Source organism: Heloderma suspectum, chromosome 3 (genome assembly GCF_057233095.1).
Source record: "Heloderma suspectum isolate Gila_16-S chromosome 3, 16-S_ref, whole genome shotgun sequence".
Lineage (NCBI taxonomy): Eukaryota > Metazoa > Chordata > Lepidosauria > Squamata > Helodermatidae > Heloderma > Heloderma suspectum.
The window spans coordinates 5,185,297-5,202,620 of record NC_139460.1 but is presented as its reverse complement, the minus strand read 5'-3'; the positions used below and the strand labels follow the sequence as shown (position 1 = coordinate 5,202,620).

Genomic DNA, 17,324 nt, shown 5'->3' with positions numbered 1-17,324 from the left:
AGAACTTAAGAAATCTAGTTCCTTTTTTGATGTGGAATAAGGAAGTCTGGGTGGCACCACAGAACAGAATTGGAGAGATCAGGAGGAAGAGGATGTCTGGGACCCAAGTAGCAATATTCCTCGATAAACAGAACTCCACCAAGACCTCTTCTAATTTCTAAGGTTGCTTCTGGGCAAAGGCTTTCCTGGGTGTCTGCTGCATTGACCCAAGGAGACCCACAATCCACACGGCTTTGTTCCAATCCCTATTGTGAAAGGGTCAGTGGAAGTAGCACAGTCCAAATGAAGGACAGTGCCAATTTTATTTCACTGTTTGCAATGTTGCTTCCTGGACTTATTGACTGATTTAACCTACTTCCATACCTGATATCCTTTGCTCTCTAAGTCATTTACATAAAAAGATACATATAGAACAATATAAAAACAATGTAAAACCTATATGAAATACATTAAAAACGTTACAAGAACAGTGTAGTGCCATGATTGATTTACATGTCAGGGAAAGCCCGAGTAAACAACTGCATATTCAAGAAGCATTTGAAACTCGCCACGGTTTTGCCTCTTGAACACATGGAAGTGTTCCCAAGAGCAGATGCCACTCCTGAGAAGGCCTACTTACCTGGCAACACACAGTTGGCTGTGGGATGACCAATAAGCCCTCCTCAAAAGATCTTAGGGGTCGATTTGGTGTATATAAAGGAAGGCGGTCAGCTAGGTAACCTGGTCCTGAGTTGTTTACGGCTCTGAATGTCAGCAATGAAACCTTGAACATGGCTTGATAGCTCAAGGCTGCCAGTGCAGTTCTTTTAACACAGGTGCAATATATGTATAGCTGGGTGCTTCGCTGAGCATCCTAGCTGCTGCATTCTGCACTAGCTCCAGCTTCCAAACCAGGCACAAGGGCAGCTCTATATAGAGCACGCTACAGTACTCTCGTTTTGCTCTTTGTTGCAAAGCTAACAGGGTGTCAGCATGCAGCTTGAAGGCTGTAGCAGCAGGAGAAACTTGCTCTTTAGTTTTGAAAGCCCTGATTAGAGATTCCATGGAGGTTGTATAACATGCTCTGGGTTGTAATAAAACAGACTTCTAGAACTCCGAGGAATACCCTGCTATCCCATCTTGTGAAGGAAGATATATTATGTCCTGGCCTGCAGTGCTATTGTTATTCTTTGCAACTTCATCACCCACCCATTCCTTGCACCATCCCATACTCAGTTTTACTGCCAGGCAAAATCTATGAACAGTGCATTCCATTTGAACCACAGGCATGAATACAGCTTCAGGTACGAAATGGGTGGCATTGGTAGCATTAGCTTTAGGAAAAATCAAGAGGCAAGCTTTTGTTATTGTCCAGTCGTTAAGTCGTGTCCGACTCTTTGTGATCCCATGGACCATAGCACGCCAGGCCTTCCTGTCAGTTCTAAAACCCCAGTCAATACAGATGACACTTATCTCTCCCCACCCCCAAAAGACTAAATAGCTGTATTTTCAGAGGAGTTTGCTTAAACTGTCCACAAATCCCTCCTTGACATAACCCTTTACCCAGACATTTTGTACTGAGTACTCTATACCCTTTCCCTTTAGAAACAGAGTCAACTTCACAGCCATATGGTGGGTGCCATGTGTCACAGAGTCATGTTGACAGCCCCCAGCATAACACAGTGAGATCTGGTTCATTTATGGCAGCAAGTTGCAATCTGCTGTGGTTCTGCCAAACAGAAAGGCAAAAGCCAAGAGTGATCAGAAGGCAGATCTCATTTCAGCTCTTCCCTGGACTGGCAGAGAGGCCAGAAACTATTAGCAGCAGTGCTTGTATCACCCAGTTGCCATTACTCTGACAAGGTGAAAGTCGCATGGAGGAATTCAGCCATGTGAAGCCTCATAGGGGAAGCAAGCAGAGAAGGCACCAGCCCTGCCGACCTGCTTGCTTAATACAAACAATGGAAATGTTGGACAGGAGAACACTTCCCAAGCTTCCTTTTCTGTCCACCATTGGCTGGCAGCAGCTTTTTGCTCATTCTGTAGCTGCAATACGCATTGTGGATGTGAAACCAGCCCAGCTTATTAGGTCAGTATTGGGAAGGGTGTCTGAACAAGGCATGAGGGCCAAGGGACCTTTTGCCATTTCAGCAGGGCTCAAATCACACGCTGTCTGACTTCCAACCACAAAACAATGAACTGGATGCTTTTGGGGAGGGAAGTAGGTGAATTGTAAACACACAAGCCGCAGGAGAGATGGTAGAATCTGGAACACCATACAAGAATACACACCTCAAGATTCCCAGCAGCATCTGGAGGTGCCAACTACTAAGCATGCTGGCCTCGTGGCTGCAAGTATCAAAGCAGCGAGTTAGAGAGACCCCTTTAGGGCTTAAACCAAAATCCTCATTCATTACCTGACTGTGAGAAGAGATGGAGCCTAGTTAATTTATTGGCAGGTTTGAAGGGCTCACAGAGGAGCTAGAGAATAAGAGCCTCCTGGACAGTTCACAGCAGGATTGAGGAAACTGAGCTACTAAGGGTGCTATCCTATGCATGTTTATATAGAAAACTCCTACAACTCCCAGCATTCCCCAGTCAGTAATGACTGAATTGGGAATGCTGGGAGTTGTAGGACTTTTTCTGTCTAAACATACATAGGATTGTGCCCTAAATGAACCATCAGGTTCATCCCTCTCTTACCCAAGACCCTCTGTTAATTTGCAAGGCTGTGCCAAACAAGTGCAACTTATCCAGCAACTACTCAAATACCTTACCTGCAAAAACAAACAGCAGTTTGTACCTTGATGGTTTTATATAAATCAAATAGCAGCAGCAAAGGGTACATTTGCAACAGGAAGAGTCCCTGAAATCCTCTCACCTTGATATACATGATGTGGCTCTCAAGGCTTAGTATCAGCTTTCGCTGTGTATTCCCAGCTTCCCTGGGACAAGCCAAGGCAGTATCTGGCTTTGTTTTCTTCTGCTCTTCAGTGCCGAACTGATGGTATTAATTATACTGTAATAGCAGCCTCTATGTTCTTCTCTTGACTGGCTTGTTGGATGCTTGTTTTGTTCAGCACACTCCTCCCTGCCTCAGTTCCCAACTTATTTCTTGGTAATTTACTATGAACAGCAGCACTGCAGCCGCCTAAGTGTTTTGGAACCTGAACTTGGGGATCCTTGTCACAGCGGCTGAAATGGAGCGTCCTGCAAGCACAGTCTCCACTGTTTTGCCTCCAATGTATCCTATTATCTGCTGTCTTGGCAGCTTCACTTTGAGCGCAGTCATTCAGACAAGTTTTAAAATATTTTGAATCCTACAATCCCAAAACAAATCCTGTGATGTTCACTAAGTGAGGAGGTTGCAGTGAATTACAAGAACCTGGCTCGATGCTGCTATTCTCACAGGATATCACAAAAGCCTCAAGGAGACTCACAGCAAGCTCCAGCCAAGAGGCTAAACTCAGCTCCAAGATGGAGCCAACCGCTTTAGGCTGTCAAGGCAAAACTATTGTAGCTTCCAGAGTCCACACATAGAGAAGACTGCAAGGAATCCAGCAGGACAGAACTTGGAATTTGAGAACTCTTACTTTTCTTGTCAAGATTAAATATAGACATTTTGGGTGTCCTCACCTCTTCCAGAAAATTAGAAACATGGGAGGTAAATTCCAGGCAAAAATGGGTATGATCCAAAACAAAGATGGCAAGGACTTAACAGAAGCAGAAGAGATCAAGAAAAGGTGGCAAGAATATACGGAAGATCTGTATAGGAAGGATAATAATATCGGGGATAGATTTGACAGTGTGGTCAGTGAGCTAGAGCCAGACATCCTGAAGAGTGAGGTTGAATGGGCCTTAAGAAGCATTGCTAATAACAAGGCAGCAGGAGATGACTGTATCCCAGCTGAACTGTTTAAAATCTTGCAAGATGATGCTGTCAAGGTGATGCATGCCATATGCCAGCAAATTTGGAAAACACAAGAATGGCCACCAGATTGGAAAAAATCAACCTATATCCCCATAGCAAAAAAGGGACGCACCAAAGAATGTTCAAACTATCAAACTTATTTCACATGCCAGTAAGGTAATGCTCAAGATCTTGCAAGGTAGACTCCAGCAATTCATGGAACAAGAATTGCCAGATGTACAAGCTGGGTTTAGAAAAGGCAGAGGAACTACAGACCAAATTGCCAATATCCGCTGGATAATGGAGAAAGCCAGGGAGTTTCAGAAAAACATCTATTTCTGTTTTATTGACTATTCTAAAGCCTTTGACTGTGTGGATCATCACGAATTGTGGCAAGTTCTTGGGGGTATGGGGATACCAAGTCATCTTGTCTGCCTCCTGAGGAATCTGTATAACGACCAAGTAGCAACGGTAAGAACAGACCACGGAACAACGGACTGGTTTAAGATTGGGAAAGGAGTACGGCAGGGTTGTATACTCTCACCCTACCTATTCAACCTGTACGCAGAACACATCATGCGACGTGCTGGGCTTGATGAAGCCAAGGCTGGAGTTAAAATTGCTGGAAGAAACATTAACAATCTCAGATATGCAGATGAAACCACTTTGATGGCTGAAAGCGAGGAGGAGCTGAGGAACCTCATGACGAAGGTGAAAGAAGAAAGTGCAAAAGCTGGGTTGCAGTTCAACCTCAAAAAAACCAAGATTATGGCAACCAGCTTGATTGATAACTGGCAAATACAGGGAGAAAACGTGGAGGCAGTGACAGACTTTGTCTTTCTAGGCGCAAAGATGACTGCAGACGCTGACTGCAGCCAGGAAATCAGAAGACGTTTACTTCTTGGGAGGACAGCAATGACAAATCTTGATAAAATAGTGAAGAGCAGAGACATCACACTGACAACAAAGGTCCGCAGAATTAAAGCAATGGTATTCCCCGTAGTAACCTATGGCTGCGAGAGCTGGACCAGAAGGAAGGCTGAGCGAAGGAAGTTAGATGCTTTTGAACTGTGGTGCTGGAGGAAAATTCTGAGAGTGCCTTGGACTGCAAAAGATCAAACCAGTCCATACTCCAGGAAATAAAGCCAGACTGCTCACTTGAGGGAAGGATATTAAAGGCAAAACTGAAGTACTTTGGCCACATAATGAGAAGATAGGATACCCTGGAGAAGATACTGATGCTAGGAAAAGTGGAAGGCAAAAGGAAGAGAGGCCGACCAAGGGCAAGGTGGATGGATGAGATTCTGGAGGTGACGGGCTTGACCTTGGGAGAGCTGGGGGTGGCGACGGCCGACAGGAAGCTCTGGCGTGGGGTGTCCATGAAGTCACGAAGAGTTGGAAGCGACTGATTGAATAAACAACAAACTTTTCTTTTTAAAGTTATATATCAAGATTCTGGCCTGTAAGGCTGTGGAGATTCATTTGAAAAATATGGTGTTGATACCTGGGGGCTGTCTTCATGAGTGACTTAGCGTGAAGTTAGAGCAGTTTGTGACAGAGGCATCGTCACCAATCTGCTGCCAACCAGCCCCTTCCCTCTTGAAAAGCTGCATTTTCAGAATTTCCTTTTGTTCCGACTATTTTACTGGAAGCGGTTCCCTGGCGGTTTTACGACAGTGTGCCATGTCCCCCACACACACAATTAAATCCTGGGCGTGCTTCTGTGACCTGGCAAGTGACGTGGTCAAGGGGGGGAATGCCCCCTTCCCTCTTATTTCCCCAATGGAAGTAGTTTTTCCTATTGAGAAAATCCCCAGGAGCACTGTAGCAACCCCTCCCATTACTGCGGCACTGGGGACACTCATTCACCTGAGCTGGCCTGCTTTTAATCTTCAACATACCGCCCCCCTCATCTGTACACGTTTACTCAGAAGAAATAAATCTCGCTCCCCTGCAGCGAAAGGGTTAAAGGCTAACTTTAGTAACTCACCCTAAGGCACCCTTTCACTTCTCCGATGCTCTCTTAAATCGCTTTTGGGTTTATGGGAGCTTCTCATTGCAAACAGGGAGAAGGGGAAAGAGAAGAGTGTGGGGTGGGTGGGTTGGAAGCAATAGGCAAAAGTTTACACATGGGGAAAAATGTGGTGGGAGCAATAACACCACAGCAGATTGCTGGAATGTGGCAAAACTGGGGGGGGGGGGGCTCTCAGGGGGAGCCTTCAGATGCTGCACTGGAGAACTGGGGATTTTGGCTTCTTTGGAGAAATCTGCACACATGGGGAAAATTAACTGCTCTCCATTCATAATAATGTAGTAGCAGGGGGAGCCTGGAAAGGAGGGGGGAACAAGCCTCTCTCATTGGTTGAGCAGCCTCTGCCAGTTTGGTGATGTTGAGTTCTACTCCCCCCACACCACACCTGGAAATATGTTCCTTTCAAGCACCGTGTGACCCCTGAAAACCAGATTTTAAAGGTACACTTGGCTTATATTGCTTTGTGGGTCCCTGACAGACCAGAGCTGATTCCATGAAAATCTGGGTAATACTCCAACGCTCTTCTTATTCTGTTGTTCTGAAGATCCCCAGTGGCAGAGGGTTCTAGTGCTTTGGGGGGAGTGGGGAGGGGACCAGGGACAAGGAGCTTCTATAGGTGGCTTAGCTACATGTCTCTCGGCTGAGGACTGGCAATCAAGTTGTCCTTATTTTTATTTTTTTTAAATCCATCCTGCCTTTTGCTCTGGACACCACCTTCTATTTTCTGCTGCCCCTCACTTACCTACTCATGGTTGTCCATCTGTGACATAAGTGAATTATGAGCGTTTAGATGGGTGTGTTTTACATTATTTATTTTATTATTAAATTTATTAATCACCCATCTGGCTGGTCACCCAGACACTCTGGGTGAATTACTTATTCACTCTGATGTAACTATAAGTAAAAGCAAACTGCAAACAAATGCTGTGACTGCTTGGGTGGGGCAACTGCAGAAGCATGAACCACATACAGGCCTGCCTATAGGTCTTGTCACTGTATCATTTGTGTGGGTGTAAAAAAGTTACGCACCAGGTGCAAATATCAGGTTCAGAATATGGGGCCTCCCTGCCCACAAGAGTCGTCAGGACAGGGCCTTGCTCTGAGTGCTGGCCCTGTCAGATGTTAAGAGTGGCCTGAGCAAGGCACAGGACTTTTTGGATGAAAGTACCCCCATAAGAGAGCTTAGAGAGGCTTGGCAGGCCAGCACTGTATTGATTTGTAGAAGATCAATGAAGAACATCATTCGAAAGTCTATTTTGTTTCCCTCAACATGGTTGAACTGTTATTGCTACTGTGCCGCTATTTAACAGCTATGTATTTTTTTTATTGTGGTGGCTACTTTTTCTTTTTTGCAAGCTGTGTTTTACTGGAAGTTATTTGATAGGCAGGCGCCCTGATGCCTTTTTTGAAACCATGTGATGGGATAAAATCTCAAAAAGTTCTATAAAATATTTGAATAAAAGCAATCCCTTTTCACCACATACACTGGATTTCACTAGTGATGACTTAATTATATGTGCAGGTAATGACTAAGAAAGAGAAGGCACCTCGGTGGGGCTTTGCACCCATTCAGGACAGATGCTTAGCACTGCTGCCATCTTTTATTCCCAAAGAGCCTAAAGAGCAACCCAGTACTGACCACAAAGTAACCGAAGTGTCACCAGCTACACCAGCTTCCACTCACCCTCATCCTCACTGCTGTCAGACTGAGGCTGTTTGATTCGACGCCTCTTTTTCTTCAGGCTTTCAACCCCTTTCTCTTCATCATCTGACATCTCCACCCTCTTTGCTCTACAAACAAACAAGATACAGCAGCACACATGTACATTGGGGGTGTGAGAGGGAAGAAAAAGGACAATTTTGCCAAAACGAAAAGTGTCCTGACTAGTCATTTGGAGCTAAGAAAAATGCAGCATCTACCAGCTATAATTAAAGACTGCTGCTTATCACTAATCCTCATCACTAGCTATGAACACACTCTTGAAATGCCCAGGTAGAAGTGAACCGAAGAGGTGCCCCATGGCATGTATGTTTTGCTATTTTAAAAAATCCCATAATTGCAATTCAGCACCATGCAGTAACGAAATGGGACCTCTTGGTGCGTGGTGGCTCTGCGTAGTCACACAGAGAACTGGGCAGGATGTGCCGCCTGCTGGAAGGAGGCAAAAGTAGGGGTGCTCACAAGTTCTAGAGACGAGACTGCAGCCCAGAAGTCAAGAACCAAGGACAATGGGCTGTGGGCATGTGCAACCTAATGTAGAAAGCTTGGGCAGAAAGAGCAAAAGGAGAATTAGGCGATCAACTAAGCCACAGAGGTACTCTGGGGTTTCCTGGCAACTGGGAAGCAGGTGGAGGAAGTGGGGTGACCACCTGGCAACCTGCTCTGACTTGATGCCAAGGGATAACTTTTCTTTAAAAAACAAAACTGAACAGCCTATCTGAGATTCTCAAAAATGTATAACCTGCTCTGAGCATTTGAAAGTGAGCATGCTATAAAAGCTAAAGGCATCTCAGATGCAAAATTCCACGTTATGGAAGTGACTGCAGAGCAATGAAAGTTGATGCCCCTGCACCTAGAACTCACCCTGCCTCAGGGATGTAAGAAGATTTGTCCTCAAAGTACAGTTTTGCAGAACTCACGTCCCTCTAATAGTCACTCAGTACTCTTTCAATTGAGTCACCCGTGCTATGAGGTAGTGTCTCAGATTTCTGGAGTGGCTTTTAAATAATGTTTAACATGATTTTGTTTTTACTAGTGGAAAAAAAGAAATTAAATGGCTTCTTTCAGCATTGATGGGGAGGTGCCAGCTACCCAACCTTGGTGGCAGATTACCACTCTTGGCCATGCAGCCTCTGCTCTTCTGCCAAGGGGCATCCTCTTCCCCGGGCTAAAAACAAGGGAGCCAGTTAGTATCACCTGGGAGAGAGTGTCAAGAGCAGAGGGGACCACTGCAACAGGAAACTGCCCAGACCATCCATTACTGACACATCTGTCACCAGACTGCAGACAAATGTTTGCTGCCTGTCAGGTTAGACTGGAACTATAAGTAAACACAGAATGGCAGCTGTAAGTTGTTCTAGGAACACCAGTCCAAAACCCTAGTGACATTATCTGAAGCAGCTAGTCTTGTCATCCGATGAAAGGCTTCTATAGGCACTAAGTACCTATACCTACAAATACAATGTAATATGATGTGTGCATGTGTTGTGTATGTGTGTCTATGTAGCTTCTGTTTATTGCCTCTCCCTGTCCAACCACTCTGTGCCTCCTCTCCTACAGCCTAGTCTGCCCCAGAACTTGATACATATATAAATCTCTCATTATCCGAGTCTGGAAATTCATTCTGGGCTCCGAGTTTACATTTCCTCTGCATATAATTTCAGAACATATAGCAGGTTTTACTATCAAATTAGAATTAGGTAAGTAATAGGTTTAAATTAAATTGTTAAATACCAAAAATAATCCAATAGAGAGTATGTTTTTCTTACTGACCTGCATTTTCTTTTGCATATTCTCCTTTATGCAGGTTTTAGATATGACACACACCTACCCTTGCTCATTCTTTGCCATGGCTTAGTAGTAGTATAATTAAGCCATGTGAATAAATGAGCCAAGCTGGTTCTTTCCGACTCAAAAACCTTAGACCATCACTCAAAAACATGTTACCTTTTTTTGTCCCTCTGCTGCACTTTTGCAGGCTCAGATTTCTTGCTGGGTTTCGCAAGTCCTAGAGCACCAGGAGGTGATTTGGGTTCCACTGAAGAAACTGGGGGCTTGGCTACTGCTTTTTCTTCCTTTTGCTCTTCAGGTTCGGTACTGACTTTGCCTGCATATGCCACAAGTGAAAGTGGGAAGGCTGCAGTGTCATCATGGATCAGGATGGGTTTCGCATGGTTTTAAGGAACACCATGAACTGCACATCCCTTTTTAAGCACACTCAGAAACTAAATGTTGCATCGGATCTAGACACACACACACCCTTTCTCCATCCCAGAGTGATACTAAGGCTCAACGACTCCTCGCCAGCAGCAAGAATGTTCTTCCTAGCAGGCTCCCTCTGGTACCAGAGTTCTCCATGAATTGCACACAATGCGAGAGTGCGAGAGGTCTGTGTCCCTTCATGCAAGGCAGTGTAAAGGCTGGGGTGGGCAACCTCTTTTGGTCCAGGGTAGGATTGCCCCTTAGACCAAGCCCAGCAGCACGGATGACATCAAAGGGGCAGCCCCCCTCCCATGACATCATCAGGCACTGCACCACCCACTTTTTCTTCTTTCCATGCAAAGAGGCACAGAGTGCCGTGCCTCTCTCTACATGGAAAAAGGGACTCATCTGAATGCCATTGCTCACCCTTGAAATTGGGACGCAGGAGAATTTATCTGCCTAGGCCAGTGGGTGGGGCTTGGACAGGGGCCCATGGAGGGTGCCCAATCCTCCATGGGCTGGAGGCTGTCCTCCCCTGTTATAGGCAGACGCAGGAAGAGTAAGGTCCTACCCAAACTGTTGGTGAACAATAGGATGATTTGCATGGCATTGTTTTACTGGCTTGGCCGTTTTATTGTTCTACTCTTAATTTTATTTTTCTGTTAAAAATTGTTTTAATAATGCTTGTTTTGTACACTGCCCTGAGGGCCTTATGGCCAAATAACACTCTATAAATATTTAAATAAGTAAAACAAAAATAGCAATTCACTCCTAACCTGAGGGTTAGTCTCAGGCTTGCCTGATGAGCTGAGTAAGTTGTTGCCATTTCCACTATGAAAATAACCCCTTCCTCATTTTTGTAATGAACAGTTATTTCTATCCTCTCAGTGACCTGTATTTCAGTTCTACTTATGACACTCACGTCTGATGTTCCTCCAAATGACCCCCTCCACACAATGGAAGATGTAGCTTTTAAGCCCAACTTCTGTTCATAAACATTTTTTCCAGTCATTAAGGGCGCAATCCTACGCTGATAGTCGGCAGCCTTCAAAGTCTGCAGAGTATCATAATGCAGGGCTGCCGGAGCATGGAGGCAATCCTTGCCTCCATGCTCTGGCTGCCCTGCGTTTTTGCTAGATGGGTGATTTTGCCCGTCTAGCCACAGCGTTTTGGAATGGGAGGGAAGGAGGCTGGGACGAGCATAGGAAGCTGCATAAGGCAGCTTCCCCAGTCTCCTCCCCTCCCCTCCCCTCCCCTCCCCTCCCCTGGGACTGCGCCCTTTTCCTCATCTCTACACTCAAGTTTCTGAGCGTAGAGAGGTAGTCGGCATGGTTCTCTCTGAACTGGCTATGAGGGGGAGGGGGCAGGGAGCTTGGTTTACTGGCTCCAAGGTTGGAGCCCTGTCTTCAGTCTTGGAGCCAGTAAACTGAACAGTCCTACAGCCCCCCAGACACTGTCTAGGCACCACTGGATTGCTCTCTCCACATGTGAACCGCCCCAACCCCAAATTCTTCATCTAGTAAAGTTTCAGATCTTAAAACAGTTACAATTAGCCTTTAATTCCTAATCTATTTAGCACCCACTGCTTACCTCTGCTAGGATCTGCATAGAATTGGCTCCCAGTTCACAAATGGGGGCAGGAGCAGGAAGAGATATATGGGGAAAATTACAGGAGAACTAGACAGACTCACCTAACTGGATAGTGTAATAAACACATTTAAGACTGCAGTATTAAGTACCCTTAAGCCTGGTCTACTTGAGTGGCAGTACAAGGTGGTAGAATAGACTGCACCACATCTGACTGTGAGTGATGTCCCATCTCACCGAAAAAATCCCGCAAGTAATTTTTTTTAAAACACAGCCATGCCAGCTTTCTACTTGCATTTCGTTTTTATGTATGGGAGGATTCAAATATGCAACCCTCACACCTGCAGTTTGAAATAGTACAGCCCACCCTACCACCTCATTCTGCTATGCGCATAGACCACTCTTTACCAGGAGAAGCCCCACTGCACTCTGTAAGATTTACATCTGAAGAGACATGCTTAGGTAGAAGTTGTTAGTTTCTCAGGGAACTAAGTATAATTGCCATAAACTGTCACTTGCAACGGGGAACACAATACAAGGAGAGGCTTACAATCCGTACTCATAGTAGCTTTTCCAAAGAAGTTGTTCAACACATTTCCTTTAGAGGGTGCCTTGGTGCTTGCCGTGGAGGCCTGGAAGTCATTAAGAGAAACTGTTAGGAAAGAGACGCCATGGGAAACCAAGGTCACGATTCACCAAAAATGTCTTCCTGACATTCCCACGCATGCAAGAGCAAAGAGGAGCGCTTCCACAGCATCTACTCCTTTTGGCGAGACTTGCGCAGAGAAAGCTCTTAATGGAACATGTCGAAAGTGGACATGTTGCTCATTTTCAAGGATCTCTCTGCAAACACAGAAGCTATAAAGAAAAAAAAATGCATATTTGTGGACCCCTACATCCAAAAACTCATCATAGACATAGATCCAGAATATCTACCTTCTGCTGGTTCTGTGCTCACCGCACCACTCCACAAATAAAGAGGCAGAGTATCCTACACTGCTAGTCTGAGCCTGTTGTACACTCCCCCATGTCCACAGCAAGGGAGCCACAGTTTCCTTAGCAGGAAGCCTGTACTATCACAGGGTAACCATCAAACGCTGCAATGGAGTATGGTGGGCCGCAAAACCAGGACTGGACTTCTGGATCTAGGCTCCAGTGCACCTTTTGCCCAAGTCCTTCCCTTCCAACCAGCGAATGACAAATTTCTGGTGCTGACAAAACTAGGGCCCTCCAACAACCAGGCTCGAGATGCTTACCTCCACACCACCAGTGCTCTGGGTTCCTGACAAGCCAATCTGGTTAGCCTCTACATGGTAAGGGCGCCCACTAGGCTGCAGTGCTGTCACCTGACCCCACAGGATCAACTGATCTCCCAAACCAATGGAGAAACCAATGGAGAAACTGATCTCCCAAACCAAGCCCCTTTTTCTGCTAGGCTGGTCCAGCAGTCTGAGCAACTCGTCTCACTAAGTAGGCAGACTCTCTCTTGCCTCACCTCACACCTGACTTGCCCCAAAGTGAACAGTTTTCAACATAATGCCCAAGCCTTATACTTACACTTGGTGTCTCCTTAACCTCCAGTGTGGCTTCTTTGTGCGTGTACTGGGATGTGGTGGCAGATTTTGCTGCAAACATCCCCATGATGCCCTTGGCCTGCTGGGAGGTCTGCTTTGAAGAAGTGCTTGGGCCATGCCCGTTGACCACGGGAGTAGCGACTGCATTTGTGCCCCGTGGTGGCTGGGGATCCACCTGCGCAGGCATTTCAATCTGAGACATTTCAGCTGCTGGCCTGGCAACTGCAGAGGCACAGTGAATCGCACTAAACCTGGGAAGCAGAGTAAGAATGTGTGTTAGCCATTTAATGCCTCATTTCTTCCCTTTAGTGCCTAACACTCTCAGCTTTCTCCAACAGCCTTGGGATAATGATGCACAACTAGCTAGCATAATGGGCTTCACATGGGTTGTAACAGTGCTGTCTGATACTGCAAAAATGTCAAGCAAAGTAGCACAGCAGTCAGAGTTGGAAACATCGTGCCAACCCTGTCCGAGGGAACTCATGCTTGCTGGCACCCCTAGGCATGGGCCCTGCCATGTTGCACCCTCACAGTCCCCTGGGGGAGGGGTCTTCCCACTTCATTTGCTTGAGGGGAGGGATGTACTAATAGCAGGGGGAGGGGGGCAGCAGTACAACCCTGTCCTTCGGACTACTGCCCCAGCTTCAAACTGTATTGACTGCAAAACTATGTGCTGGTTAGGGAAGTCTACCACCTAGCGACTGAAGATGGTACTGCAGGCTCCAAAACACAGACACATTTAAATTAATGAGTTTTAACTAGCTAATAATCCTGAGGTGCACACCCCTAGCGTCCCCTTAGTATGCACGCCAGGTTTTGGGTGTCTAGGTTTCACGGTTGTGGAGCTATGTGCTGACAGACACACATCCCCTTTTATATTATAGATGAATAGATGCATTTCTGAACCATGTATTAAAACACTAAACTTTGCTGACAATTAAAGAAAATACCACTCAATGCATTTTGAATGCAGACCAAGGAAGGTTTGTATTACTTTTTGCAGGAAAAAAAACCCTTCTTGAACTGGTCCTAACAGTCACTCACCCAAGACTGCAGTGTAGACAGGAAGCGAGAGGATCTCCCAATTAAGAAGAATTGATCAGAAAAGTGGAGACTGATATAAAGGGGAACACAGCAATTCGGCTCGTGCAGGAGTTGAGAAGTTTGGTACAATTAGTACATTGCAGATTCTGAACTGAAAGTGTCAGTAGAAAATTGACATTGCGGTGGGGGCGGTGGGGGGGGGAGAACAGCTCAAACCTTTTCTTAGCAGTGAACAAAAACTAGTGCCAAAGTGAGGGCCCAGTAAAGATCCCTTTGAGATGGCTGCCAGAGATCACTTACATCCTGAACGCAACCTAAAATAACTGCAAGACACAATTATTGCATTGTGCAGGTGCACAGCAGATCAGTTACTAAGACAGGACTCACTTGCTGCAATTCTGTAAATTTGCTTTGACGATATCGTAGTCGGTGTTGTAGAGAGGGCCACTGTCCTTCAGCATGGCTTTCTGGATGCTGTAGACGTGCACGCTAGCAACTGTGGACAGCTTGGACTTCACTGCTGAAAGGGAGACAGAAGGACTCTGAAGCAGAAAAGTTTCTGAAAAGCGAGTTTCACCTCAGGACATGCCAGGCTTGATGGCAGCCCATGCACACGCGACTGGAGTGTGGCGGCCTGCTGAAGGGCCGCTCTTGCGCTGAGGCAAGTTGTGCCTCCACGAGGCGGCTGTATCTGCGGCCAGTGATGTGCGTGATCACCGCACAGAGCTGGGCAAAGTACATACTGCTGAGTAAATCAAATAAAAATATTTAACATTATAAAAGTATATTTCAAATATGAAATAAAACTACTATGAAAAGCACTTCAAATATGAAATACAAAAAATATGTATTTCCTATAAAAGCAGTATATTTCCAAACTTAAATACTAAATAATTCATTCATTGACATTTTATTAATGCTGGGATTACTTGTATACACATCCCCTAAATGGTAGTTGGATTTACATACGGACTTCAAAGTAAAAAATAAGGCAGGTAGGGCTGGTGAAACTCCTACCTGAAACTCTGGAGGGCTGTTGCCAGTCATTGCTGACAATACTGGGCTAGATGGACCCATGGCCTGCCTTATCCTGAGGCAGTTTCCGATGTTCCTATCCCATACTGTTCCAGACAGCCCCCACAGCCCTCAAGATACAGACATGCCTGGGGGACCACCATGGAGCATTAACTCGCCCGTAGAGATGGCAGAAATGCTGATAACCTATGAAGGGCTCAAGCCAAAGAATATTCCCCAGTTTGGGACCAACTGGTTTTCTACTTCCATGCTCTGGAAAGCCCGGTCCTGGAAATTCCTTGGATTTGTGTTTGTGATTCATCACATCTTCAGAAATCAGGGAATCCTGTACGTTTGATGGCGTAAATTTTCATGGCAATAGGGGATAGGGAGGGTTTTGCACTGCATCAGATCCAGCAGCCAATTTCCTTGAAGGGGAGGTACGAAAGATTAACGTAAGGAGCTCAGCAGAGACAAGAACTTACTATGGGCTAAACCCCTGCCTCTATGTCTTGTGCAAATTCTCTGTGCTGGTCTTTCAGCAGCTACAGGTAATATGCTGGATCCTCTGGCTGCTGGTGTCTCCCTAGCCACAATGTCCTTTGGACCTGTATCTCTGGAATCCCCTACCCCTGGAGACCCACCAAGACTTGAGCCTGTGCATTACCCAGAACTGGAGTAAGAAATATGTATTCATATTGGCTTTGGGGGGCCAGGAAAGGATACATCAATATATTGTTACCTGTCTAGAGCTGTTGGGTGTGGATAGTTTTTAAATCCAAGCCCCCCCTCCCCCCACACAAACCTATGCTAGGACATCAGAGAACCCTCCACATGAGAAGCCTGCACTATTCCTTGCCTGTTTTAACTCGCCACCCAAGACTATTATCCTTAAGCTTTCTCACCCTTGGTAGATAAACCTTCCACTGTCAACACACACACATACTACTGCATAGCTGTATTATGGCTACAAAAGCATTTGCAGTCAAAATATCTAACCCACATGTCTATCCACTGGGATGGAGAAACATTAGCCCTGTGATAACAATCTGAAGGCTTGCAGCCCAAGAGCTTCTGCCAAAACTGTATCAGATCACATAAAGCAGACCTTGGTCAAAGCAGACGTTAAGTGAAATGTCTGCCTCACCTCTGCAGTAGCTGCTTGTAGCCTCTTTCCCTTTTGCACCAGTCCTGAAATCAACACCCATGTGCAAGTGATTGGCTGCAGTTGCACAACTTTTGCAGAAAACACTCATAAGCAAGGTCTCATCCATTTAGGCTGGCCTTGGTAGCCAGCCAAAATTTCTGGGTGCCAGAGATGGGCTCTTGGTCTTTGATGTCATGCTGAGCCTCGGGGGCTATCCAAGTGCTTCTGAAGAACAGTGCAAGGTTTGCAGCACGAGCAACGTCCCCCCCCCAACACACACACACACCACGCTCAGGAGGGAGAAAGCCTCATGTTACACTTTCGAGGATCTAAGTGCCTGAGTGTGTACCTGGGGCAGGATTGTCCCTGGAGTCATAACGAGCTGCAGAGATGCTCCATGGGCCTCCAACATATAACACAGACAAGTCCTGCTCCCAAGCTGGGGTCTGGTGCTTGTCATAATTCTCAGAGCAAGGAGGGATGCCCCCCTGCTTGTAGCTGAAAAATGGCATGTGCTAGAACTAGTAACAAGCTACTGCCAAACAGCAATCCACCTGGGCAACACTGAATAATCTGGTTTGTCCTTGTTTGACCTCTGGGATTGCAGCACCTGAAGCCCCAAGAACGCAAACACTTTTAACAGTTTGTGCTGCTTTGAGTGTATATATGAGTAAATTGGAGAGAGAGAGAGAGAGAGAGAAAGGACACTGAGGTAGGAGTGTTTTTAACAGCAAGGAGATATGCGAGGAATACCTTAAAGCGAAGCTACCATTCTACTGGAACGATAAGCTGGGGAAAGGAGGCACTTCCTCAAGAGAGAGCGCCGGTCAAGAAGAAGGGAATAGGTGGCATGACAGCACCCAGTGAAAATGGAAGGGTCAGGCAAGGTACAGGCTTAACTGGCTGGAAAGAGGAAAAGTGAGTGGAACAGGTTGGGGGATAGCTGGGATGTGGGCAGGGTCTCCTGAGGCATGAACAGGGACCAAGCATTCAGAAGTTAGGGTTTACGCTAGCAGAGAGATGGGGATTGTCAACTTTTAAGGTACTTGACATATTCTGCATTAAACGGTTTCATGCTTTTAGTTGTTATCCTTATTTATTTATTTATTTATTTA

General features: G+C 45.9%; 1 protein-coding gene across 4 annotated transcripts in view; it reads right to left on the bottom strand.

Moving 5' to 3' along the window:
• Positions 1-17,324, bottom strand: part of POLD3 (DNA polymerase delta 3, accessory subunit) — a 34,159-nt gene that overhangs the window by 10,063 nt on the left and 6,772 nt on the right. The window contains exons 5-9 of one of the 4 annotated variants that reach the window (XM_084842342.1): positions 14,436-14,568; positions 12,988-13,255; positions 11,981-12,062; positions 9,589-9,748; positions 7,606-7,712 (exon numbers count right to left, since the gene is read on the bottom strand). In XM_084842342.1, coding sequence (XP_084698468.1) covers positions 7,606-7,712; positions 9,589-9,748; positions 11,981-12,062; positions 12,988-13,255; positions 14,436-14,568 — 750 coding nt within the window. The remainder of the gene's footprint in view (positions 1-7,605; positions 7,713-9,588; positions 9,749-11,980; positions 12,063-12,987; positions 13,256-14,435; positions 14,569-17,324) is intronic. The other 3 variants (XM_084842344.1, XM_084842345.1, XM_084842346.1) reach the window with 3 other exon arrangements.